A 27500-nucleotide genomic window follows, 5' to 3' on the forward strand; every position below is an offset into this window, starting at 1 on the left:
CTCACTGAAGCCTTTAGCCTTTGTCCTTATTTCCAAAATGACGTGAAAATTTACTGTAAAACAAACACAGAACAAATTCTCTGCCACATTCAACTCGAGGTTTTCTTCCACAACAGGCAGGAAATTCCAGATCAATGACTGAATTGCTCACTCTTCCCCCAGACCCTCACCACAGCCAGTTCACCTCTCTAGAGGAAATGGTTATCGTACTATTTCAATGACCTTTTCAAAAAAGAAATCATCTCCACATCCTAAAACCCGAACTTCAACCACAATAACCATTTGACTAACCTCAACCAACAACGAATGGAATATACTTTCATCCTCTGAGAATCGGGGGATGTTGTATCAAGCCAGGTGATAAAGGCGGTGCAACTGCAGTTTGGCGCAAAGATCTTTACAAACAGGAAGCCTTTCAGCAACTTTGTCACCAAGGTCAACAAAGACTTTAATCCAGTGAATCAAAAGTCTGTCAAGGAGACAATCAAGGATGTGATTCCCCAACAAGAAGTCCCACCGACTACCTGCAACCTCATACTCATCCTCACCACTCCGAGAACGCCACACATTTATGGTTGTACCAAAGATCCACAAGGCCAACAACTCAGGGTCACCCTATCATTTCCACTTGCAGTTGCCTTACTGAACTTATCTCCAGTTATCTTGGTGAGAAAATGGCTCCTGCTGTTTAATCTCCTTCATCAAGGACATTAAACCTGCACTCAATATCTGAACAGTTCAGTTTTCCCTTCAATTGCAAATGTTTATTCACCATGGACACCAAACCCCTGTACACTGTCATTCCTCATGACGAGAGTCTTAGGGCTCTCAGACACTTTTTTGTTCACCGTACTACCAGGGAACCAAGCACAGAAAGTCGACTGTGCCTCAAAAACTGGTCCTCACTCTCATCAACTCGTCGTTTGCTAGTGAATCCTGCAAGCAGACTAATGGCGTCACCATGGGTACGAAAATCGGTCCCCGCTATGCAAACATTTTTTGTCCATTATATAGAGCAACAATTTTTTTCCCCCAGTTTGACAATCCCACACCAGAAGTATTTGGCTGCCACATAGAAGACCACATCGGTGCTGCATCCTGAAATAAAAGCGGATGTCGAACAGTTCATCGACTTTGTCAATTCCTTCTCCACCTTGCCCTTGATTTTGCATCACAGATTACAGGTACTTCTGTTACCTTTTTCAACATTAATGTTTTTTGGTGAAATTCTATGGCTATAAGACAATTACCCTATGACCTCCCACTAGGAACATTTAAGCACTCTCTGCAAGAAGATTTATATCGAAGAGACTCAGAGAAGACTGGGCAACCATTTCCATCAACACTTCCTTGATTTACAAACCAACAGCATGAATCTCTCCAGACCAAGCAAGTTGCGAGACAGTTCAATCTTCCCAGATATTCATTCAGTCACATGACAGTCTTTTTTGAAGTAGATTTTCTCCATTTCAGCACCACAGATTGATGAAATTTTGAAGACCAAAGCTTAATCATCAGGATTGGCACATTGGCTCCCAAGAAGATTCACAGGCACTTTATTTGTTTTTTTCAATTCATTTAGTATTGTACATGAACACTGCAGAACACAAATCGCCTTTTTGAAGCTTTCAAAACCCTTCTGTTTTGCAGTACTTGGACAAAATGTTTCGGCATTTTACATCATCACGACCAATCAAATTTGCCACTTGTACACTCAGCCCATGTCCTTGTTTCTCAACACAGCGCGGAGTAAGGTGTTCTATGAACTCAATAGTTACCTCCACCACCGAAGATGGACGGAGGTTTGGTTTTTATCGCTGTGTCTGTTGGGTTGCCGAAATAGGTGACTGTTATTCTGTGTGTTTGTTTGGATGTTTGTTTGTTTGTCATCAGCATAATTGGTCGTAAACGTGGGTGGATTTTGACCAAACTCGGGTGGTAGGTACATCTTATGACCTTGTGCTTTGGAAATTGTGATGGTTGCTAGGGACGCTTTGGTTCCCTAGCAACAACCGAAAAACCTTCAAAATCAGTACGTTCACGCAAAATCAATTCCGAAAGCCATTATCCCACATAGCGTTATGAAATTTGGCACGAATGATCTACAGGTGATGTTCTATTAAATATATTCCGGTTTTTTGTGATATATGGAATACTTTACCCTCAGCGCCCCCTACAATTAGGGTATGCGCGAAAATTGGCGAATTTTGAAGGCCCCCTAGCGACCAGGTGAGTGCATCGATATGAATGAAACTCTGCAGGTTAATGGTACTGAATGAGTACTACAACTTTGCCTCAGGACAGATTGACCGATTTCGCTTAGGTCAGGGGTCAAAGGTCAATTAGTGCAAAAATCAATAATATTTGAGAGCTGGAGGTGCCTTTGCGCCAAATGCTACTCCTCCTAGGGTTATGGTCGGATAGTCATGAAAATTCACATTAATCGTCTGGAATGCATTGTGCACAAACAATCGAGCCGGATTTTGGATTTAGATCTTTGTTCACCCACAGCACCGTCTCGAACTTTGGGGATTTCCGATTTCAAACCACATTTTCGGTACTTTTCATTCAAATGCATACTGAGTAGTCATCAGTAGATGGAACTGGATGACATTTGATATGCATAATCTTAAGGTGATTCCCTATCCGCTATAAGACATCCATTTTGCTCTATATCCTATAGTTTCCATACTCGGCGACCCATCGCCGCCTACCGACCGGCTTGTCTGTCTGTTTGTTTGTTTGTGTGCGGTATATCTCAAAAAGTTGTGGACGGATCCGGATGAAATTTTGTTGACAGGTTTGTTTGTGTAACAAGGACGAACTGATTCGATTTTGCTGAAGATCCGGATCCGACTCCAATAATTTTTAAAGTTATTCTTCACCATTGAGAGATAGGGCCAAAAGCGATATGAAGTACAAAATCTCAAAACAGTTGTGGGCGGATTGAGATGAAACTTAGTGGACAGGTTGGGTGTGTGACAAGGACGAATTGGTTCGATTTTTTTGTGAAAATCCGAATCCGGATATGAGAATTTTTTTTAGTTTGAATAAGTTTTCCTTCACCATGGAGAAAAAAAAAATGTTCAGCTTGGCAGTTATACAGAGCAAGTTAATTAATGGTTTAAAAATGAGATAGCTATATTACATTTTTTTTCGACACCCTCATGTGATCAGGAGTCTAAATTTGAGAAACCCCTTTTAAATTTCATCACAAACACATGTGTCGCAGCATCATTGTCATCAATAACCAACCTTACAGAAATCGCAGATAATTCACTTGGTAGGAGAATGTGCTCTTACTTGATTGCGAGGCGAATTTGATGCGATTCCTGATCAAGACAAGACCTCCACACAGGTAATGAAAATACCTGGATGGTGATGAAAACATTTCCACACTTTTCCTTGGTGCAGAAGGAAATGCGATTCAAAAATTCCTGTCTCTGGCAGTTCCTTACAAAATCATTTTGTGACCAAGAAGCCATAATTTGCTGGAAGGCATTATTTACTAGAATCGAGGAAAATCGATGCAAGCGAGGATTATTGGAAAACTTTCCCCCCCCCCCCAAAAAAAAAAAAAACTCGATGCCTTGTGATTATAATCAAAATAAAATCCAGACTTTTTATTTACACCAATTATCGTGCCAAACATACCTCCATCCTGTGAGAATCTCAACAAGCCTTCAAGCAGGCTCAGGGAATGTTGCTGAGAGTCTTTGGTCTTCCAGCACTCCATCTCAGTTTAATGGTCTGGAAGAAGAGGACATTTTCAGGGTGTGGGACAGCTTGGCCTTCTGCCGAGCACAGGTAGTACATGCACAAGTAGTGACTCCAAGAGGTTTTACATACTGTAAGAATATGGGTTATTTATGATGCGTCTGCTCGATACAATTCAGGGACCTGCAGTGCACTGATAAAATCAATTGTGAGCAATGCTGAGCTCAGAGTGAAACTACATTATTGAAGGCTCAGGGCCTTTAGGTCTAATTTATAACTTCATCGGATAGACACCTCTGTGGTTTGTTCGGTTACCAAGCAGCAAGTGAGCGGATGCCAAGCCAGCCAGTCTGTATCAACCACTTTGCAAGCCGCTTGGCAAGAGTAGCAAGTGATGAGAGGTGCTTCATTATGTCATGGTACCAAAAGTAGCCACCTCCTGATGACTCCCCGTTTATTAGCCCCCATTGAACTTAGTCCGAAACAGGGGCTTATGGATTTGGTCTCAATTTTCGTGTCCATGCATGCGTGCGTGTGTGTGTGCATCCACAACCATATCTTGCACATGTATGGACCGATCTTATTCGTACCTGGCAAAACACAACACATGATGGTATACATATGCACATCATTTTGCTTCACGATGCGATCAAAGAAGGCCGACTGACGGCCATTTTCATTGTAAAAAAAAAACCCGATGTTGAACACGTCCTCAACCATTTCTTGGACAAGCATCTGTTGACCTTCTACAAACTTGGCACACACATAATGAATGATGGCTTACAGATGCACATCATTTTTTTTCCGAGATCAGATCCAAGATGGCCAACTGGTGGCCATCTGTCCCCAACCATTGCTCTGACATGCATTGTCTGATCTTGTTCAATCTTGGCCCAAGCACAGTACATGATGGCATACACGTGTCCTTCACTTTATTTTGCGATCTGATCAAAGATGGCCGATCGGTAGACTGGCTGTCATTTCCGTTGTGCATAAATATGGACTCGCCGTTTAACTCCGTACAGCAAAAATTACTAAAACACTGGGGGCTATGACATTTCATGTCGTTTTTACTTGTTTATCTTTATTTCCCTCTATGTAATACTCTGCAGCTGCTGCTAACACAATTAATTTGTCTGGGGAAGTTGTTATGAGAGGATCCAGTAAAACTGAAAATGATGGCCAGGACAGCATTTGCTGTTCCGTTGGAGTGCTTACTTAAGTGCTTTGAATCAAGCAAGCTGCTTGGCAAACGATAGCAAGGTGCTTGCTAATGAAACACACCCTAGGTGTTAGAATTTTTTTTCATACAGCTAAAGGAAGGTTTGTAACACGAATACAGTAGTGTACAGTACTGACCTTGAGAGATGAAGGTTGTTGCATCCACTTTGGCTCGAAGAATGAAATGGTTATCGTACTATTTCAATGACCCGAAAGTGTTACAAACAACAATACTTTTCACTATTTTCAAACCAACAAAGTCCACAAAAGTTATAATCTATAATAATAAATGTGTGTGTCTCCCCATAACTCCAAAACCATGAAACCTAGTGGCCTAAAACTTTGCATGCATAGGAAGGGAACACCAAGGGAGCACATGAATGAAAATTGGATATTTGGGTAAATTTAAACACGCCTTTTGAAGATAATTAACGAGGTGCTCATCTTTAAAAAAATTACAAACACTTATGCTTGGGCAGCCCGCTTTCACCTTGCAGGGATCTTAAGACGCCATTTGTTTCGGCCTACTCAAAAATGCCTTGCCTGAGAACGATGATGTACTCTCACAGAATAATTAAAGTATATAATCGAAATCTGTCTTCCAATTTGAGGATCTGAGCATAGGGACTAATTCAGTATCGAAATCTGGAGTGAGATCGGAAATAAGAAATTACTGACTGTTATTACTAAGCGTATTTACGTATTTACTTTAAGCAAGGCCACTGTGCTCCCTCATTTTCCATATTTACACAAGAAAATGTGAAATTGCTAAAGCATTGAGCTTAACCTTTTCTACTGCCTGAATAATTATATTGAGTGAAGAAAGGATTAAGGAATGGACCCAAAGTGTAACTTGATTGAATGCAAGGAAAATAATGAAACAGCAGGATCACTGTGAAGGCCATTGTGGCTGCGGCTGGGTTCTCCATTGCGAAATCTCCGGAGTAAGGCAAAATAAATTAAACTAAAGATCGAATTATAAGAATTTTGAACATAAAAGGAGGATTAGAATGAGTAAAGCATCAGGACAAGTGAACTACGAGTTCAAGAGAGAATTGGAAAACTATTACAATCTATTAATTCATTTGCTCTGAAAAATTTCCACTAAATTTTTGAGGTGTCGCTCTCAGCCCACCCCCTCACTTCCTCGCTCTTCACCCCACTATACCTCATCTCCCCCCCCCTTCTCACTTCCCTCCTCTCTCTCTTTATCTTGCTCCCACCCCCACCCCCCTCACTTCCTCGCTCTTCACCCCACCATACCTCATCTCCCCCCCTTCTCACTTCCCTCCTCTCTCTCTTGCTCCCAACCCCCTCCCCATCGCATCCCCCAGAGTATATTGACATGTGGTGCAGCATCGCTCTCCTGCCCTTCCTTGCTCTCGCTCTCCCTCCCCATTCCTCCCTCCCCCTCCCCTTCCTCTCTCCCCTCCCCCTTCCTCTCTCCCCTCCCCCTTCCTCTCTCTGCTCTGGTCCCTCTTCCCTTGCTGGTCCCTCCTCCCTTCTCACTCTCCCCACCCCCTCCTCTCTCTGTGTGTGTCCCCCTCCCCCTCGTCGCACCCCCCAGAGTATATTGACATGTGGTGAAGCATCGCTCTCCTGCCCTTCTTCACCCTCCCCTTTCCTCGCTTTCCCTCCCCCTCCCCCTTCCTCTCTCCCCCTCCCCCTTCCTCTCTCCCCCTCCCCCTCTCCCCCTTCTTCTCCCCCCTTTTTCTCTCCCCCACCCTCTCTTTCATTCTCTTGCCCCCCTTCCTCACATTGCGACGTGCGGTGAGGCGCCTCTCTCCCCTTTCCTCGCTCCCTCTCTCGCTCTCCCCCCATTCCTCACTCTCACCATTACCACTCTAAGCATTACACCACTGAGTGGTTACCACTCTTATCATTACACCACCTAGGATGATTACAACTCTTACCATTACTCCAACGAGGCTGGTTACCACTCTTACCATTACACCACCAAGGCTGGTAACCACTCTTACTATTACTCCACCGAGGCTAGTTACCACTCTTACCATTTCTCCACCAAGTCTGTTTACCACTCTTACCATTGCTCCACCAAGTCTGGTTACTACTCTTACCATTACTCCACCAAGTCTGTTTACCACTCTTGCCATTGCTCCACCAAGTCTGGTTACTACTCTTACCATTACTCCACCGTCTGTTTTAAAAGCTCTTTTTACCTCGGTCACCAAAGTGGACGGAGGTTATGTTTTCACCCCTTTTTGTTTGTCTGTGAGCATGATATCTCAAAAAGTTGTGGACGAGTTGTGTCAAAACTCTGTGGATGAGTTTGGTTGGTCACAAGAATAAGCAGATTCGATTTTGGTTCAAGTCCGAATCCAGATCCAGCCTATCAGTGTATACAAAATGTTCAGCTTGGTGGAGGTATGTTCTCTACCGAGTGCCCTTTTAGTTTTTCCTGCATTCCTGTATGTTTCTGTGTACAATATTAATCTCGAGACGCACAAGGATAGCAAATTGTAAGAGAAGGAGTGCATCAAATTTGTGAAGTAGAAGTATGACCCATTTATAGGTTTTTGGGGTTTTGGTATACAATGTCAAGGCTCATAGAAGAACTCCAACACAGAATGGATCAGGACGCAACAAAACAAAAGGAACAGCAGAAAGGGAAAGGAGGAATACCAACATCAGGGCCGAGGGACAAATAGATGGAGACTTGTCAATAAGGGATGAGGGAAGGGGGAAGATGTAAGGGGTAGACAAGATGGATACAGACACGATGGAGGATGCACGGTTTTCCCCTTAAACTGGGAGAGAGGTGCTTTGTTATGTTGGCCACCGAAGTGGGATTCAAATGTTGCTACAACCAATGAAATTTTCAGAGGGATACCCTTGTTATGGATACTCAAAATATTATTGAAATGTGCATTTGATACTTTTATTGTTGCTCTACTTTTTCATGTTAAACAAGGTCTCATCAGGTTTAGTAAAGTTCAGTCATGGAAATAGGAGAACAATGAGGTGGCAGTGTGCAACACACTTGAAATCCTGGAGGGAAGAACTTGCAACCAACGGACTCAAGAAGCAGAAAGATAGTTTCACCAATGAGAAAAGATGCATGTGAAAGAGAGGAGGTGAGCATTAGGTTTAAACTTTAAAAGGTTAACAAGGAAAGGGTCAAATGTGTGACTTGGCACTGGCCCGAGAGGTGAGAGTGCAGGCGGTGCAGGTGATGTAACCGAGTTTGAATGTAAAATGATCGGTTTTTACCGACGCTGTTGGGAGTGATTTAAATAAAGAAAAAGTGATTTCAACCTCTGCAAGTGTTGGTTAAACGGTCTGGATCATTCTTAGTCAAGAATCAGGACACATTAGTCATTCCAGGAGAATGCAGGACACAGACCCTGATACTCAGTTTCACACATAAGATTTCAATGGTATTGAGGGCCTGAGAATTGAGAGCCTCAAGAGGCAATATGGGAAGCAGCGGGCTGGCACAATGGCCTACAGGCACGCAAAGCTGGCCTCTGAGCCATTGAGACTGGGTTTGAATCTCGGCCCGGCTACAAACTGTCATCCTGGTATCTCGTAGGCAGGGCGAATCATTAATGTGCTGCCGTCTCTTAGATGGACATTAAACTAGTTGTCCGATCTGTCAACATTCGTTGGTGGACATTAAAGATCACATAGTGTCCTTCACGTAGAGTAGGCGAGCTATCGCTATCGAGGACGACCGCTAGATGGAGCATTTGGGCCATCTCCCAATGAACACCGGAATTGAAGGTCATCACTCCATATAACTCCGAAGTCGTCGGGTCGTTCAATAGACCGTGGATGCCAATATTTCGTCCAGGCGGTTAGGGTCTTTTTGTCTGATTCCAATTTACCAAATTAGCCGCGCGGTCTAGCTACCGGGAAGCCACACCCTCGGCCGGCTTTGACCGAACCGAGTCGATGTTACAGACTCGGATCCGGCATAACCGAGCGGGAATTACCAAAGCCACGTCGGTCCAAATAACAATTTATGGCACAATCGGCCTCCCTAATTCTCAAGGCTGAACCATACTGGGTCAATGGAAGAAAACACAGACAATGACTGGAACATTTAACAGTTATTTATTTACAATGTAAGAGGGAGGGAAACACAGAGCAGACTTAACCACGAATATGAATGCAGGCAAATGTACAATGGAATGACTTAACCGAGTTCTACTTATCAGACTGGCCACAGACAGACACACACCCAAAAAGAAATGGACCTCGTGGGTCTTTATTCGGCCCTTCAACTCGGGACGGAAGGCGAGCTGAGGGTCAGAGTCTGGCCGGATACCTGGCCACCTCGTGCAGTTTTACCGACACGCACTTGTGGAGCTCGGAGTCCGTGGATGGGAACGGGAATCCCCAGCTCGAGCGCTCCAACACAACCCACCACGGTGGGACTCGAACCCACGACCCAGGATCCAACAAGCCCACAATCCTGGCTGCCACGAACGACGATCGACGACACGAGCACCACGAAACCCCTCCACCATGACCACCACCACCAAGGAACCCCGAAAAAGACCAAAAGACCAAGACCACCACTGAGACAGCTCTCCACCCTTCTTATCCCTCCCCCGGGCGGGTGGAGGGATCCGCTCTGAGGTAACTCACCTCCGGATTGGTCGGGGGGCGTCGGGTGATCAGTGTCCTCCCCTTGTTGTACAAGGTGAACATTCCATCTTGCTGGGGCGGAGTCGGCCCTGAGGTGATCTCACCCCCGACTATGTCCGTGTCCTCGAACACGTGCGTAATGGCGCTGAAGGAGTGGAGGGAGATTTCATGCAGAAGACTAACGAGAAAGAAACTCGCAGCACACACATGAAATTCCAATTAGAGATAGGGGAGAGATTCGAACTACCCACATATACTTAACGAAATAACTAAACTTTGGGTCAACTTTATGTGTGAATGCAAATGGTTTCCAAATTCGTAACAATACGATTGCTGATTCATTAAAACTTGGTTGAACTTTTGATTCTAAGTAAGCATGGGCCAGCATGCTGTATACCAGCAAAATCTTCCCTTGATAAACAAAATGTGTCACTCTGACTGATGCCCTCAACAAATAATTAAGAAAAGCAAAAGAAAGCCGAAGGAACTAGAATGGCACTCGGTAGAGTGCATGCCTCCGCCAGGCTGAGCAGTTGAAGTTTTGTAGCCTACTGATAGGCTGGATCTGGATGTGGACCTGAAACAAAATCGAATCGACTTGCTCTTGTCACCTACCCACCTCATCCACCAAGTTTCGTCCGAATCCGTCCACAATTTTTTGAGATATCCTGCTATATATGGTTTTTGGCCCGATCTATCAATACTGAAGAATCACTTAAAAAAATTATCAGATCCGGATCCAGATCTTCACCAAAATCTAATCAATTCGTCCTCGTCACACAGTCCTACCTGTCCAACGAGTTTTGTCCCAATCCGTCCACAACTTTTTAAGATACCGTGCTAACAGACAGACAGACAAATAAACAGATAGGGTGAAACATAACCTCCGGCCACCACCTCTGGTGGCGGAGGTAATTATGTACCGAAGAAGCAATATAATTACTTTTTTTTTATCAGCATTGCCAGGAACAGCTTCACAATAAATTTACTGAATTAGGAAGTGGAGAAATGGCTTTCTGCTCTCCATGGTATTGTCGATGTATGTATAAAACACTATCCACTCCTCAACAAAATAAAAACATTCAGAAATAATGACAAAACTAGTGTAGACAAAATTACAAATTAAATATAAGAAACGTTACTTTAAGAAAAGGCATCAAATAATTTAAAAATTTAAATAACTTTAAAAAAGGTTGCACTTTCACACGGTTATTGGGTTTCTGAGCCAATGTGGCTATTCTTCCTGGGATTTTCATTATCATTTTTAATTATCATTCCCCAGAACTTGACACTTTTTTTTAATCTCTGAGACCACAACACCGATAAACCTCGATCTTCACAGAGCTGGTACAGGTAATGACATTTATATCCTCCTGCCAATCTGATTTGTCCACAGGCCTGGTCGCCACCTTGGATTTATGGGGGCTGGGTTGTGTGGAGTCAAGGCTCATGGATGATCCAGAACACAGAATGGATAAGGACACAACAGAGCGAAAGGAGAAACAGAAAGAGAAGGGGGGGGGGACACCAACATCATTTACAATATGATATTGAATCGGCTTGCTCTTGGCAAGTGTACAGTCCTGACCTTAAGAGATGAAAAAAAGACATATAATAGAGATCATGAAAAAAAAAAAAAAAAACTAACATGAGAGATCATGAAAAAAATAAAGATTCGTCAATCAGCCAAAAAGTTGGACAGGCTGAGGACAAAACGGATGGAGACGGACAAACAAGGGATGAATGCACTATGCAGGGGGTGGACAAGATGGATGCGGAAGCAAAGGAGGATGCAGAATGGGTTTGTTTGTTTTTTCAAAAGGATTTGAAAAAAAATTGAGAACTAATCCATTCCCAAATGTTAAGCATCAATGGGCTGTAGTGATTTAAATTTGTGAAGGAGAAGTACATACCTGTATCTACATAATGATGCACTTGTCATAATGTCTGTCTCGCAAGTCTGGGAATTAAACGTTGTTTCGTCATTTAATTTTAACGTTGTGTGTGTATGTACTCGCGTCACAAAGAAAATAATTCATTTCGGATCATTTGTTAACACAATTAGGCCATTTTAACAATGTAATGAAGAAATTAAATGTAATGATGCAAAAATGCCCCCTTGCTTTGAAGAGCAGGAAGTAAGGCAGATAGGGGGACAGAGTTGGGAGAGGGGCGTTGAGACTTTCGGTGGGGAAGGAAGTGGGAGAGTTTGAGGACTTGGGGGGAGCCGAGGACTTGGGGTAGGTAGTGGGGGAGGTTGATATAATCAAGTAACTATTCTTTGCATAATATTGTTGAAGTAACATTTTACATTTCAGGGAATTTCCGTGGGTACCTGCTGGTGAAATAATAAGCCAGCACAGGCCAATCAAAAGTGACCTGTTTTAGAATCGGGGAAGTTGATGGACTTCAACGGAGAAAACTGGTATATGGGGTTATAGGAAAGAATGATTATGATTTGAACACTTGTGAGCATATCCTATGAATCCCTCCTGAACAACGAAGTTGGCATCACGCCATAGCATCTGAGATATGCCATAGCATCCGAGATACTCGTGCTTCTTTTGATAAGAAAACAGCTTTTTATTACATGTTTGTAGTTTTACCAGTATCAAGAATGCTAAAGTTGAAGATGTCTAACGGTTTATTCTGTCATCTTTAGGTTTTTATTATTGTGTTTAAGGCTCCTTGTATTCATCCTGCTTTATTCATGTGTATTACGTCATCAATTATAATAGTCTTCGAATGATTAATTATTCTGAACACCACTTTAATTTTCACCTTTTGCTTCATTACCTCCAACACCGAAGGTGAAGGAGGTTGTGTTTTCACCCCTTTCTGTCTGTTTGTTATTTGCAAAATCGAAGATTTTTCAAGTATATTGGTCAAACGATATTGTTATTCTGTCTGTCTGTTTGTCACCTTCAGGTCACAATTTTAAACCGATCGTCATGAAACTTTACAAAGTTGTACAGGTCGTCTCAACAGAGAAGCCTATTGATTTTGAGGTTTAAGGTCATCTTGAGGTCAAATTTCAAAAATCGTCATTTTCATCCGATTGACTTGAAATTTGAACAAGATTTGCATATTGAGTCACTGGATTGGAAAATCAACTATTTTGAGGTTAATAGGTCAACCCAAGGTCAAATCTAATAAATCATCAAATTTTATCTGAAAAATCATCATTTTTCATCCAATTGACTTGGACATAAACATCAATTGCATACTTCATTACTGAATTGGGCATCCAACTATTTTTAAGATCAAAAGGTCAAAGGTCAACTCAAGGTCAAACTTCTAAAATAATCAATTTCAATCTGAAAAAATCATCAATTTACATCCTATAAATTTGAAAGTTGAATAGGATTTGCATAGTCCATCACAAAAGTGGGGAAGCAACTCTTTGAGGTAAAAAGGTCAAAGGTCAACTCAAGGTCAAACTTCTAAAATCATCAATTTAAATCTGAAAAAATAATCAATTTTCATCAGATTGACCTGAGCTTTGATTAAGATTTTCAATTTAAATCTTAATGAAATGGACAATTTGATGTATCCATGGCAACCTTTGGAGAGGGGGTGGATTTTGCAAGTATTGTGCTCTGCACGCCATCTTTTTCTTGGTTGTTTGTTTGTTTATGTGCAGGATATCTCAAAAAGTTGTGGACAGGTTTGGTGTGTGCAAGGACAAACTGATTAGATTTTCGTGAAGATCCGGATCCGAATCTGACTACGAGAATTTTAAAAGTGATTCTTCACCATTGAGAGATCAGGCCAAAAACGATATAGTACTGTATAGCATGATAATTCAAAAATGTATTGGGCCAATATGTTCTCGTGGATCATGCATTACATGGTGGAGGTATGCGCTCTACCGAGTGCATTTCTAGTTTTCTTATTTAATACTGCGAACTGCGACCCCCAGCTCGTCTCTCCCTCTCTGGCTGAGGGGGTCTTTTAATAAATCATCTGAGTGTGCGTCTAATCATCATTGATCATCATTGATCGTGTTTCAACTGAAGGAGTACGTACACCTTTGATCTTACAGTCACAGGAATGAATGTAAGATCAAAGGTGTATAAATTTTGGTTTGATCCTGAAGTCTATGGTGAGCAACAATTGGCAGCTGGCCGGATGGCGTATAGGTATGCTACGCACACTTACCTATAAGCTGTATAGCCAAGGTTCGAATTCCGACTCAGCTGTAAACCATGATTCCGGTGTTTCACGGGCAGGGTGATTCGTCAATGTGTGTGCCATCTCTCGGATAGATGTTAGAATAGGCGTCCCATCCACCTGCAGTAGTTGGTGGATGTTAAAGATCCCACTGTGTCAGTCGTGAAGAACACGTAAACTAATGCCGGCACCCTGAACAGATTACAAATTTATGCCTAAACTATATGGGGCTCTGCATCAGCTGCACAGCCACACCCTCAGCCAATGATGCTAGCCCGTAGCCTTGTGCTGCATACTAAAGAAAAAGAAGACTTTTTTTTGCCTTGCTCCACTTTCAATCAGCCATCTGTGGGCTTGGAATTTGTATGAGAAAGCACAGCCAAAATGTGAGATTGCAATTCATTCAGGAGTTCTGTTCGTTAAGTAAATAAATAAGATTCCCCCATGAAACCATAGGATTGTGGATCCAGCCCTCCATTATGAGCTTCATCCATCCAGCTGAAGTTATATTTCTTTCACAATCGCTGCTCCTTGCAACAACAGCTGCTGTTCTGACAGTGACCTTGGAAATCCTGCCTGTTCGAGTCATGCTTTTCCCGTTGGTTGTTATCTCCATTTGGGTTTCAGGAGGTGGGAGGAAGTTCTCCCAGAACTCAAAATCTCCACCTCCTATTTGGTAAAGGATCATGATTCATGAACCAAACTGTGAAGTTTCGTTCTCATAGCCTCGTTTCAAAGGGCTCTTTTCAAAATCTTCACTGAAGCTCCGACAGCCTCTAGTTGGAGGTCATTTGGAGTGATATTCCCCGGAATGATTTTAAGTACTCAGTTAGGATTTTATTTATCATTCTGTCACTCCAACTATCACTGGTATAATTTGATTTCTTCAATTTCCAAGTCCTCTTGACCTCATTCTTCAGATCCTGGTATTTGGTCCTTTTCCTGATTTCTGTCACAGTTAGTCCAAATTCATTGGGAGCACTAACCTCGATCAACAGTCGTTTTTTCCTTTTTGTGTTTGAGCACTATGTCAGGATGCAATACTTTGCTTGCAATGTCCACACTTGACAGGATCATCTTGTCATACATGAGCATTATATTGTTACGGATCTGGAAACCATTTGCATTCAACATACAGATGTCCCAAAAGTCAGTTATGTCGTAAAGTATGTGTGTAGTCAGATCCCCCTCCTTTTGTCTAGTGGGAGAATCAAAGGCGTGCATTGCGATTTCTTTTCAGTTAGGTTATTAAATCTTTACACCCAACAAACCCTCCAACGAACAACCAACAACCATTCCATTCCCCATCACGATCCACTACCCACCCGCTGTCTACAAGCACTCTGACTTGCCAAGGCAGGGTCTTGCAGCCGTTCCTTGCTGCTTCCACCAACGTTCCTTCCACAAACGTTGTAACTCTTGCACGACGGCCTGTGCAACATTGATACTGTTACTCGTCAAGTATGAACCCGCGTGGAAGACTGGCTGGGGTTTCCTGGCAGGGGGTCGTTGCAGCGTAAATACTGTTACTCGTCGAGTGTGGGCCCACGTGGAGTGGCTGGGGTTTCCTGGCAGGGGCCAAGGCCCCGCCCCGGAAAGGTGGGTCGTAGGACCTGTCCAATCAGAGGTGGCCAGCGAAGTGTGTTCACCAAGGCCCCTCCCCACTGAGGGAGGTCCATAAATTCCCAAGAGAGAGGTGGTCTTTTTGAGGTCTTGGGGGGTCTTTTTGAGGTCTTGGAGAGTTTTAAAAGTTATTTTGAAGAGTTTTTGGTGGGCGTCGAGGCAGCGAATGTGTCTCTGCTGGCCCTCTACGAGGAAGCGAAGAGCGACCCCGACCCCCCCTACGTGGATCCCGGTCATTCACCACCCGAGCTCCACCACACACCTCGAGTCTCACACGTGCGACTGGGGACCAAACCAGCGACCATTGTCAGGTGCCACATCACGGAACACGCCCTCCCTCCGACGATCAGGTACACCACCGAACTCTGGCCCCCAGCTTGTCTCTCTCCATGGCAGCAAGGGTCCAATAAAGACTCTGGGTTTCTTTTCATTTTGTGTGTCTGTGTGTGGGCCCGTCTTCAAATAGAACTGAATAAATGTTTTTGGATCATTGTAAATACTTCTTGCATATTCGTGTTAAGTCTTGCTTTGGGTCTTCATTTACTGCAAATAGAACTTGTCAGAAATGTTCCCAGTTCGTTTCCATCCCTTCCTGTATTGGTCCAGCATGGTTCGGATCTGAGTTTAGACAGGTTTTATATCCCCGATAATCCGTTCATTCCAGCTGGCATGGTTTTGGCAGTTTTCGCTTGGCTGCACCCGAACTGGAGTTGATAGTCGGTAGTTGTAACTCTACCGCAGTCGGTAGAGTGACCCGGTTCGAGCAAGACGTGCCGAGGGCGTGCTTTACCTGGTAGTCGAATTCGCATAGTTAATTAGGTAAATTGGTTATAGACAAATAGACCCTACGCTACGCAGTTGAGATATTGGCATCCACGGTCGGTTAAGCGACCCGCCTCGTCACAGAATTATTCTCAGCGACGGCCTACAATTCCGGGGAGTTTGGTGGGAGACGACGCAAACCTCCCCCACCTGGTGGTCATTCTCGCCACCGGCCCACATCAATATGTTCATTATCAAGGATCGGATTTGGTTTGTGTTGCCATGATCGTTCTAGAACCAGGATGTTGAAATGTTTACAGATGTGCCACTGGATTACTCGACAGTGCTGCCATGTCTTTCTGTGTACAGCTGTTCTGACATGAGTTTTTTTTACATCCCAAAAGAAGGTGACTGGTACTCTGTTTCTACCCCACAAAACCTGCATTTGTCCGATTGGTTCAATCCCACCATTTTCTTCAAGGCATTAGTGAAATGTCCTTGGTCTTAAGCATTGATAACTCGTTCTTTACCCAAATTAATGACCTCTTCTCAGCCATTCAAATGAACGTTCCATGTCGGTCCCTGTTCTGTCAAGCTCTTTATAAAATCTTCCTGCTCTTTTGTCATTCTCCCATTTGTCGGAGTATTTCTGCAATTATTTCTTTTTGTAATTTTCCTTTTTTTATTTGCAATCATTGGGGCTGTGTTTGTTTCTGTTTCGTTTTCCTGTGTAGTAGCCATCATTTGCACCTGTTTTTGGAAGTTTGGTGCTAAATGGATTAAGGATCCCCTTTTCTGATTTGTTGTTTTCTTGTTCGTGTAAAAAATCTCATTTGGTTATCTGTTGAGCTTTTCACATACTCCGCTCGTCCGATACACCATGTTCTGTGTACTTGGTTAAGCTCTGTCAAACCACCTCCCCCTCGCCTCGGTATGCATTTGTTTTTGTAGAATATCTTGTGAATAGTTAGAAGTTTCCTTGTTTTGGTAGCTAGATTGTTGATCTCCAATTGTGGCTAGTTTATACATTGTGCAGGCTATATTGGAATACCAGCACTGCAAGTTGTTTTATAGCTTTGGTTTTGTTTCTTGAAGAGAGGGATGACTTCAGAATTGGTCTTATTCTGCATAGGTACTCTCTGCTGATTATAATTTTACACAATTGTTTTTTGTGTTGTACCTGGGGGCTTTCTTCTATTCTGAGGTATTTGTAGGATACTTCGTTTTCTAGTTCTTGTATTGTTGTACTTTGATGGATTGAGATATTGTCAGTTGTTTTTGTGTTTCCTTGTACAAATGTGCATTTGGCACATTTGCCACGAACAAACTCCATTCGGATGTCCTCAGAGTACTGCTTTCCTAGTTTCAGTTGAAAAATCAACTGTTTGTATTGTAGAACTTCATAGAACCGTAAAACGTTTCCTGTTTGTATGTGCATGTGCACATTGGTGTGTGTATAGGACTTTATATCAAAACTACACAGAGTGCATTATGAAGTTTGTACATCCATGTACACAGTGTATTATGTCAACATTCTGCTCCATACTTGTGATTTTTTTACGGTCAAATACATTGGCCACATACTTTTTCCAAAAAAATTAATTAATTTAAGACACCCCAAAACATTTTGCATTTTGAAGAATAGGAATTAATGAAAATTAATAAACATTTGTGCAATCGTGGATTTTGTGGATAACACAGGAATTGTGAACCCTGGCAAGGATTCCATGACTCGAAACTTAGACAAATGGCAAAAAAAATTAACAATGAAAACATCCAACGACAATACGCCCTTCCCCCCTGCCTTTTTCTTCCATGATTTCAGGACAAATTTGTTTGTATAAAGTTTGAAGTCTTTTTTTAGATCCTCGTGGAGTATCTCAAAGTCTTACTCACGTTGTTGTTCTTGTGGACTTTTTTGTTTCACAGCCTACATTTTTCATCGAAACTTCCTGAAACTTGGCGTATATGTGTAAAAATTCCCTGCGCAGCCAGTAACGATCTCCGATTTTGAAAATTCCTCCTAGAAAAAAAAGTTATAACACCAAAATATCTCCGCTAATGGAAATCGCCTAAAAAATTATCTCAGAAACTAGGCAAGCTTTATGAATTCTGTTTGCGGGAATTGAACAGGGCATTAGCAGAGATGAATTACCGCACATATGATACATCACTATGACGTCATATCAATTTTTATGACGTCATTCCTATTTTTTGACATTTTCTTTTTTGTTTCATTTGTTTCACAGCCGACAGTTTTCTTTGAAACTTTCTGAAACTTGGCACATATATGTAAAAATACCCTGCGCAGACAGTAACCATCTCCGATTTTGAAAATTTCTCCTAGAAAAAAAAAGTAATGACGTCAAAATATCTCCGCTAATGGAAATCGCCAAAAAATTATCTCCGAAACTCGGCAAGTTTTTTGAATTATGTTTGTGGGAATCAAACAGGACATTATCAGACATGAATTATCGCACATATGATGCATCACGATGACGTCATATCAATTTTTATGACGTCATTCCTATTTTTTGACATTTTCTTTTTTGTTTCATTTGTTTCACAGCCGACAGTTTTCTTTGAAACATTCTGAAACTTGGCACATATATGTAAAAATACCCCGCGCAGACAGTAACCATCTCCGATTTTGAAAATTTCTCCTAGAAAAAAAAAGTAATGACGTCAAAATATCTCCGCTAATGGAAATCGCCAAAAAATTATCTCCGAAACTCGGCAAGTTTTTTGAATTATGTTTGTGGGAATCAAACAGGACATTATCAGACATGAATTATCGCACATATGATGCATCACGATGACGTCATATCAATTTTTATGACGTCATTCCTATTTTTTGACATTTTCTTTTTTGTTTCATTTGTTTCACAGCCGACAGTTTTCTTTGAAACATTCTGAAACTTGGCACATATATGTAAAAATACCCTGCGCAGACAGTAACCATCTCCGATTTTGAAAATTTCTCCTAGAAAAAAAGTTATGACGTCAAAATATCTCCACTAATGGAAATCGCCTAAAAATTATCTCCGAAACTCGGCAAGCTTTTTGAATTATGTTTGTGGGAATCAAACAGGACATTATCAGACATGAATTATTGCACATATGATACATCACGATGACGTCATATCAATTTTTATGACGTCATTCCTATTTTTTGTTTCACAACCCAGAGTTTTCATCGGATCTTCATGAAACTTGCCATGTGTATGCAGAAAGCCAACGCGCAGGCAGTAACCTTCTCCAATTTTGGAAATTCTTCCAAGAAAAAAAGTTGACGTCATAATATCGCCGCTAATGGAAATCGCCTATACCATTATCTCCGAAACTAGGCAAGCTGTTTGAATTTTGTTTGCGAGAATCAAGCCGGGCAATAGCACAGATAATTTATCGCAAACCTGATACATCACAATGACGTCATATTCGTTTTTATGACGTCATCAGGAGGACGAGGATCTTAGCTCATTCGAGCTTGTTTTTTGTAGACTTTGTCAAGGCTCATATAAGAACAAATATGCAGAGTATATAACGAAGGGAGCAGGAGACAAGAGGGGGTGTAAGAGGGAAACAAAACACAACAACAGGGATATCAGGAGATCTGTAGAAGAGAGAGGGATGGTGTGCATACACGGGGTAAACAATATGGACACCACAGGGATTTTCAGGAAGGAAAACTGGGAATTTTAAGGAGGTGGGTTTGGGGTGGATGAACAGGGGTAGTAACGATCATGGTTTGTGATGGGGAAGACATGGTGAACATGATGGGGAAGACATGATGGTGAACAACTGATTTGAAGACCTGGAGGGAAGAGTGGAATTGAAGAAAGTGTGGGAGTTTGTTCCAGACGTGGGGAAAAAAACGAGCAATGAAAGAGCGAAGGTGAGCAGTGATTCTTGATTTTGGCAGTTTCACCAGAAGGGGGTTGCTGGTGGACCTTGAGCACCCTGGGGAAATATTAGGGGAACAGTGCAGGAGGTGCAAGGTCAAAGAGGAGTCGGTAGAAGATAAAAAGACCACCGACCTGCCTGCGGTGAGAGTTTGAGAGACCCAAAGACTCAGCTTAATTGCGGGAAATACCATTGATCCTAAAAGCCTTGGTTTCCACAGCGTGAAGCTGAGGAAGGTGTGAGGATGGAACACCAGACCAGTGGGGAGAGCAGAACTCCAACAGGCTGCAGATGAAAGCTATGTATGTGGTTAGGATCTCAGGTGTGCTAAGGAAGGACTTTGCAAGATGGAGGATGCCCAGTCTGCGATTGGCATTGGAGGCCAGCTTGAAAATGTGGCTTTCCCAGAAAAGACAATGATCATGGCAGATAGTGAGGCCCAAAAGCTTGAGGGACTAACTTCTTCAAGAGGATTGTTGATAGGCCCAAAAGCTTGAGAGACGAACTTCTTCAAGAGGATTGTTGAGAAAGTTGTTTGGGGGGGGGGGGGGTTCCAAATGGTCCTTTTGGAGAGACATATTGAAAGTGTGAGATGTGTCAGGATTGAAAGACATGTTCCAAGTGTTTGACCAGCTTGTCATTTTATCCAGAAATGCAGAGGGTGAAGAGGATGCTGTCTGCAATCTGAGGGATGAGCGATGGTACGGCAAAGGGTGGAGTCATCAGCAAAGAAATATAGAGGATTTTCCAGAGTCAGAGAGATCATTGATGAAAACGAGAAAAAAAAACAGGGCCCAGAACGCTGCCTTGAGGAACTCCAGCCTGGACAGGAAGAGGGAATGAAAGAACTCCATCAAGGGCCACACATTGACTGCGAAAGGAGAGTAAGTCCGCATGCCATGAGTGGAGATTGCCTTGGATACCATAAGAAGAGTTTGGTGAGCAGTGCCGGATGCCAGACTGTATCGAAAACTTGCCATCTGTTTGGGGATATGGCTCTGATCCCATGTTGCCAGACGTGATGATGGATTCCATGACCTTGTTGATGATTGGGAGAAGGCTGATTGGTCTGTAGTTCCAGGGATCTGTTTTTGCACCTTTTTATGCAGAGCGGTAATGTTTGCTGATTTCCAAGCAGATGGCAGATGACCTTGAGAAAATGAGAGGGTGGACAGAACAGAGAGAGGGTGAGCAAGAGCAGCAGAGAAGGTTTTTTGGACACGTGGCCTGATGCCATCTGGTACGGTTGCAGAATCAGTCGAGGTTTGATAGGAAACCCTCCACCTTGTCGGGAGAAAAGGACACAGAGTCCAGGAACAGCTGGATGTGACTGGGTAAGGTGGTTACAGAAAGTGATGGGTCTGGGACACAAGATTTAGAAGCAAACAGAGTTGAGGCATTCAGCCATTTCACGTGCAGTGTCAGCTGTGCAGCTATTACACCAGAAACAGACTTAACTCGAAGGGCACTCGGGAGAGTGCATACCTCTACTGCGCAATACCTGAACAGGCCCAATTGAACATATCAGACCCAATAAATATATTGTTTTTAGCCCCATCTCTCAATGATGAAGAATCACTTTCAAAATTAAATAAATCTCGTGTCCAGTTCCAGATTGGGATCTTCAACAAAATCAAATCGTTTCTTCCTTGTCACACTTCCAAGCTGTACACCAAATTTCATCCAAATCCGTCCACAACTTTTTGTGATAGCGTGCCATCTATTAGTTTAGCCCTTTCTATCAATAGTAAAGTATCACTTTTAAAATTATCGCATCCGGATCCGGATATTGACCAAAATCTCATCAGTTCGTCTTGTCACACATCCAACATGTCCACCAAGTTTCGTCCGAATCCGTCCACAACTTTGAGATATCATGATATGTATCAATTTGACCTTATCTCTCAATGGTGAAGATTCACTTAAAAAAATTATAGTAGTCGGATGCAGATCCGGATCTTCACCAAAATCTAATCACTTCGTCCATGTCACACATCCAACCTGCCCACCAAATTTCATCCGGATCTGTTCACAACTTTTTGAGATATCCTGCACCCAGGCAAACAAACAAACAAAAAAAACAGAAAGAGAGGGGTGAAAACATAACCTCCTTCACCTTCGGTAGTGGAGGTAAACAGACGCCACCAGGATTTGGAGTAGGGAGACAGGTTTGAGAGATCTGTGGGAGAGTTGCACAGCAGTGCCTGAAACGTTAACGTACTGACAATGGAGCAGTGGCTCCAGTTGGACAAGGAACATAATATACGTATACATGTGTTTACGATTTGTGAACGTCTTTACAGCTGTGGAGGAATGCCGGGAAGTGTTTGAAACAACAAAGGGCTTACCTTGATTCGCCTTTCAATGTTTCTTCATGCAGTTTCTTCGGCGAGAAGAGCATGTGAGTCGATTTATTGATATGACCATAGCCACCTGTTTAATTGGCTATGTTGTTGGGTTTAATTGATTGGGTGAGAGTGAATTGGTTTACCCATCCATTCACAGGTGAGAGATGTGGTGGATATATATATATATATATATATTGTTAGGAATCTGGAAACCATATGCATTCAAACATACAGATGTCCCAAGAGTCAGTTATTCCATCAAGTACATGTGAGACAGGTCCCTTCCTTTTGTCTAGTGGGAGAATCAAAGGTGTGCGTTGCGATGTCCTTTTAGGTAGGTTATTACATCAAACTACCATACAACAAACCATCCAACAAACCCTCCAACAATCATCCAACAGACCATCCAACAACCAACCATGGTACCTTCCAGCGCTCGCAACCTTCACCTCACTGGCCACAGCATACGGGGCAAAAACGCCCAGTCCGCCGTTCTTTTGCGCTTCTACAAACGTTCCTTTTCAACGTTGGATCCTCCCCTTGATGAGTCCACATGCGTGGAGGGGGGGGCTTCCCAATTTGGCCGAGGCCCCACCCAGAAAGGGCGGACCCCATGAAGACCCTGTCCAATCGGGGTGGACGGTGACGTCTGTTTCACCGAGCCCCCGCCCCGTTCGGGGAGGTCCATAAAAATACGATGCGGTCCTCAGAGTGCAAGTTTTTTGGAGGAGTCGAGTTGGTTGGTGTGCGTCGTGCGGCTTGAGCTGGAGTCTGGGGCATTCGAGTGGAGTTCTGCATTTGGCTGGCATTCGTTGGAGTTTTCCTGGGTCCCGTCCGTGACCCTGATATCCGCCCTGGGACTCTGACTGCTCCGCTCGGGTTCCTTCCCGGGCACGAACCCCACGCGTGACTGTGGGCCGAGCCGCATGACCATTAGCAGGTGCCGCACTGCAGAGCAGCCCCTCCCTTCAACGTGCAGGTGCCCAAGCGAACTGCGACCCCCAGCTCGTCTCTCCCTCTCTGGCTGTGGGGGTCTTTTAATAAATCATCTGAGTGTGCGTCTGGGTGTGTGGGCCCGTCTTGTAAGTAGAAACTGTTAAGTGTTTATTCCATCATTGTAAATCTTGCTGTGTATATTCCGCGATAAGCTTGCTCTGTCTTCTTTATTGTCAATAAACCATTATAGAAATGTTCCCAGTTCGTTTCCATCCTTTCTTTCATTGGTGCAGCATGGTTCGGATACGAGTTCTCACTGGGTTTTTATACCCGATAATCCGTTCATCCCAACTGGCACAGCTTTGGCAGTTCCGCTCGACTGCAGCCGAACTGGAGTTGGTAGTCGGTAGTTGGAACTCTACCGCAGTCGGTAGAGTGACCCGGTTCGAGCAAGACGTGCCAAGGGCGTGGTTCCCCGGTAGTCGAAATCGCACAGTTCATTAGGTAAATTGTTTCAAGACAAAAAGACCGTACGCTACGCGGTTAAGATATTGGTGTCCACGGTCGGTTAAACGACCCGCCACCTCATGGAATTATCCGGATCGACGGCCTACAATTCCGGAGAGTCTGGTGGGAGGCGACGTAACCTCCCCCACCCCCCCCCCACCTTGTGGTCGTTCTTGCCACCGGTCCCTGGCCCGCAACAATATATATACATATATATATATATATATATATATATATATATATATATATATATATACATACACACACAGTATCTCACAAAAGTGAGTACACCCTTCACAAATATGTAAATAATTCAATGTAACTTTTTAAGCAGCTGTGCTCGAAGCAAAACCTTAGAGTTGATGACAGAGTAGACATTCTGCAATATGTATTCAGGCACAAAACTGCCATTCCATAAAAACAATGTGGCATATTACGAATATTTCTGAAAGAGGAGGCAACAAAAGTGAGGACACCCCTGCTATTGTCTGCACAAGAAGTAAGTCAAGCATGGTAAAACAGCTTCCATTTTCATCATTTTCTGTATATTTAAGTCAAAGAGTGTTAAAGGTACAAATATGCACCAAACAATACACACAATGTCCATAGAGCTGCAACATCTCTGGTATGTTAAAAGTTAAGAAGTGTACTCATTTTTATGTACTCAGAAGTGTACTCAAAATATGTACATTTTTGTAAAGAATGTTCTCACTTTTGTGAGATACTGTATACATATAAAACACACACATACACATACACCGTATATTGTACAGTTCCACAATTTTATACAGGATCAGCAAGATTAGAGAAATTAAGAGAGAGAAATTAATTAAAGTACACAGATTGATTTGACATTTTTCGTAAGGGTTGGAAAGATCATGAGAATCCATGTAGATGAGGAAGCATCAAGTCAATACAAAGAACCAGGGACGTCGCCATGAGTTACGAAAATAAAGATGTCAGTTGTTCTTCTTCTTTTGTCTGCAGTTCAACACTGTGGGGTAGCATCATTGGCTGAGGGCGCGGCTTTGCCACTGATGCAATGCCCTCTGCATGTTCGAGCCGGAATTTGTAATTTATTGCGGGGTGCCGGTGATAGCTCCCCCTCTCTTGAAACAGCACTTTAATTAAATGTCCCCCGAGCATTTGAAATCCTGACATGAACCTCATCATCATCATCATCATCATCATCATCACATTTACATGAAAGTATCATTCGTGATACTCGTAACTCCTTAACTCAGATACGCTTGAGGAGACGTCCAAAAAAAAAAATCGTCTTCTTGAAATCTTTTTTGCATGAAGAGAACAATCATTGGAGGGAGGTCTCGTCAAGACCATCTTGTGCTTGTTAATACCGGACCACTTAGAAAGACATGCAACACGAAACTGGTGGATCTATTTAACCCACACATCATGTAGCTCTTGCATTTCTTTCCGAAGATGTTGCATTGCCATATCCCTTTACACTTGCACTTATAACAAACTCTTCCGAATCACTTACTTGGGAACCACAACGAGACACCGATCACCACGGTCACAAAATGAGTGAATGTGCGTGGGGATGCGCCCACATGAAGCACCACCACCCAGGGTCGTTCGATGCATGAAGCCAGTAGTGAGAGGATGCGACGGAAGGGGAGACCCACGACGGGGTGGCAAACCGGGCAGACCTCCAAACAGCACCACGACCACACCTCCTACTGCCACAATCTAATTCGGAAACGATTCGCTTATCTGGCTTTTCCGGATCCTCTGGCTTTCGTCCGATATTTATTGCATCACGGTTGATGTGGAACGCTCGGTGTCCTGATGACGAATGCAGACGCCGGTGTCATATTATGCCTGAGGCAAGTTACTGTTAATCATGTGGACTGCGATTATACTAGCTGGTTGAATAAGGCTTGTGCAATGTGTGTGTGTGTTTATATATATATATATATATATATATATATATATATATATATATATATATATATATATATATACACACACACACACACACACACACACACAATTCCAGCAGTGTGTATGTGTGTGTGTGTGTGTGTGTGTGTGTGTGTGTGTGTGTGTGTGTGTGTGTGTGTGTGTGTGTGTGTGTGTGTGTGTGTGTGTGTGTGTGTGTGTGTGTTTGACCGCTATTTCTCAACAACCACTGGTCCAATCTAATTGAAACTTGCCAGGTATATTGCTGGGGAAGTATGTATGTGCCTTTTCATGGTTTGATATCAATCGGGCAAGTGCTTCCCAAGTTAGGGCCATTTATTTAGCAACAAATGACAAGACACATTGCTGCATCAGCGTGGCCGATGGGGAAAAGGCGCCATTTAGTTACCATCGCGTAGGAGTGGCAATGGTCAATGGCAGCGGATGTCATGGCAAGCAAAGACAGGGAGGTAAACTTGATTTTAATTAACTCTGTGTGTGTAAGTATCACAGCAGTTGTAACTTCAATGTAAGCAATAATTCGTGGAATGCATGTAAACATTCCGTACGGGCACGCACTACTTCCGGATAGTGATGACTTACAGTATTTTTATAATTTCTCGATTTCTTATGCGCATTTATAGATAAACACAATGCCCCAATCCAGTCGTCCTTTACGAGAGTGAAGGAACAGCCTGTGTTTGTTTGAAAGTTTTTTTTGGGGGTGGAGGGGGGGGGTTGCACGTACGGCCACGCACATACGGGCACGCACGTACGGCCATGCACGAGCGAAGGAACGGCCTGTGTGGTTGTTTCTGGCACGTGATTTGAAAGTTTTTTTTTCTTTTTTTGCACGTACAGCAAAGCACGTATGGGCACGCATTAGTATATATATATATATATATATATATATATATATATATATATATATATATATATATATATATATATATATATATATATATATTGTTACGGATCTGGAAACCATTTGCATGCAGGTCCCAAAAGTCAGTTATTCCGTTAAGTACATGTGAGACAGGTCCCTTCCTTTTTCCTAATGGGCGAATCAAAAACATGCGTTGTGACGTCTTTAGTGAGGTTATTATATCCAACGAGCCTTGGAATAAACCATCCCACATCACGATCCACTACCCACCCGCTGTGTATACTACAAGCACTCTGGATTGCCAAGGCAGGGTCTTGCAGACGTTCCTTGCCACTCCCACCAACGCTCCTTCCACAAACGTTTTAACTCTTGCACCAACGCAACATGGATACTGTTACTCTTCGAGAGCAGAGCCACATGGAGAATGTGGGGTCTCCGAACAGGGGCCACGGCTCCACCCCGTGTTTATTTCATCATTGTAAATACTGCATTGCATATTCGCGATAAGTCTGCCCTGTGCCTTTATTTTACTGTAAATAAATTATTAGAAATGTTCCCAGCTCGTTTCAGTCCTTTCTTTATTTGGTCCAGCATGGTCCAGGTCTGAGTTCAGACGAGGTTTCATCCCTGATAATCTGTTAATCCTCGCTGGCACAACTTTGGCAGTTTCTGCTCGGCTGCAACCGAGCCGGAGTTGGTAGTTGGAACTCTACCGCAGTCGGTAGAGTGACCCAGTTCGAGAAAGACGTGCCGAAGGCGTGAATCCCACAAGCCAAGTCTGCGTGGTTATTTAGGGATATTGGGATCCAGACAATTAACCCAATGCCACGCAGTATAGATATTGGCGTTTCACAGTCGATTAAGCGACCCGCCGGCTTCGGAGT

At 43.0% G+C, this 27500-nt stretch overlaps 1 protein-coding gene across 3 annotated transcripts in view; it reads right to left on the bottom strand.

Moving 5' to 3' along the window:
• Positions 1-25610, bottom strand: part of LOC147032115 (uncharacterized) — a 39221-nt gene extending 13611 nt beyond the window's left edge. The window contains exons 1-3 of one of the 3 annotated variants that reach the window (XM_085869438.1): positions 25307-25610; positions 5077-5145; positions 3655-3750 (exon numbers count right to left, since the gene is read on the bottom strand). In XM_085869438.1, the coding sequence (XP_085725564.1) occupies positions 3655-3736 (82 nt within the window). In that variant the 5' untranslated portion in view covers positions 3737-3750; positions 5077-5145; positions 25307-25610. Of the gene's footprint in view, positions 1-3654; positions 3795-5076; positions 5148-25306 lie in introns of those variants that run through there. The other 2 variants (XM_085869439.1, XM_085869440.1) reach the window with 2 other exon arrangements.
• Positions 25611-27500: the final 1890 nt, after the last annotated feature.

This window comes from Eptatretus burgeri, chromosome 2 (assembly GCF_056783735.1).
Source record: "Eptatretus burgeri isolate ZD-2024b chromosome 2, Ebu_testis_v1, whole genome shotgun sequence".
NCBI lineage: Eukaryota > Metazoa > Chordata > Myxini > Myxiniformes > Myxinidae > Eptatretus > Eptatretus burgeri.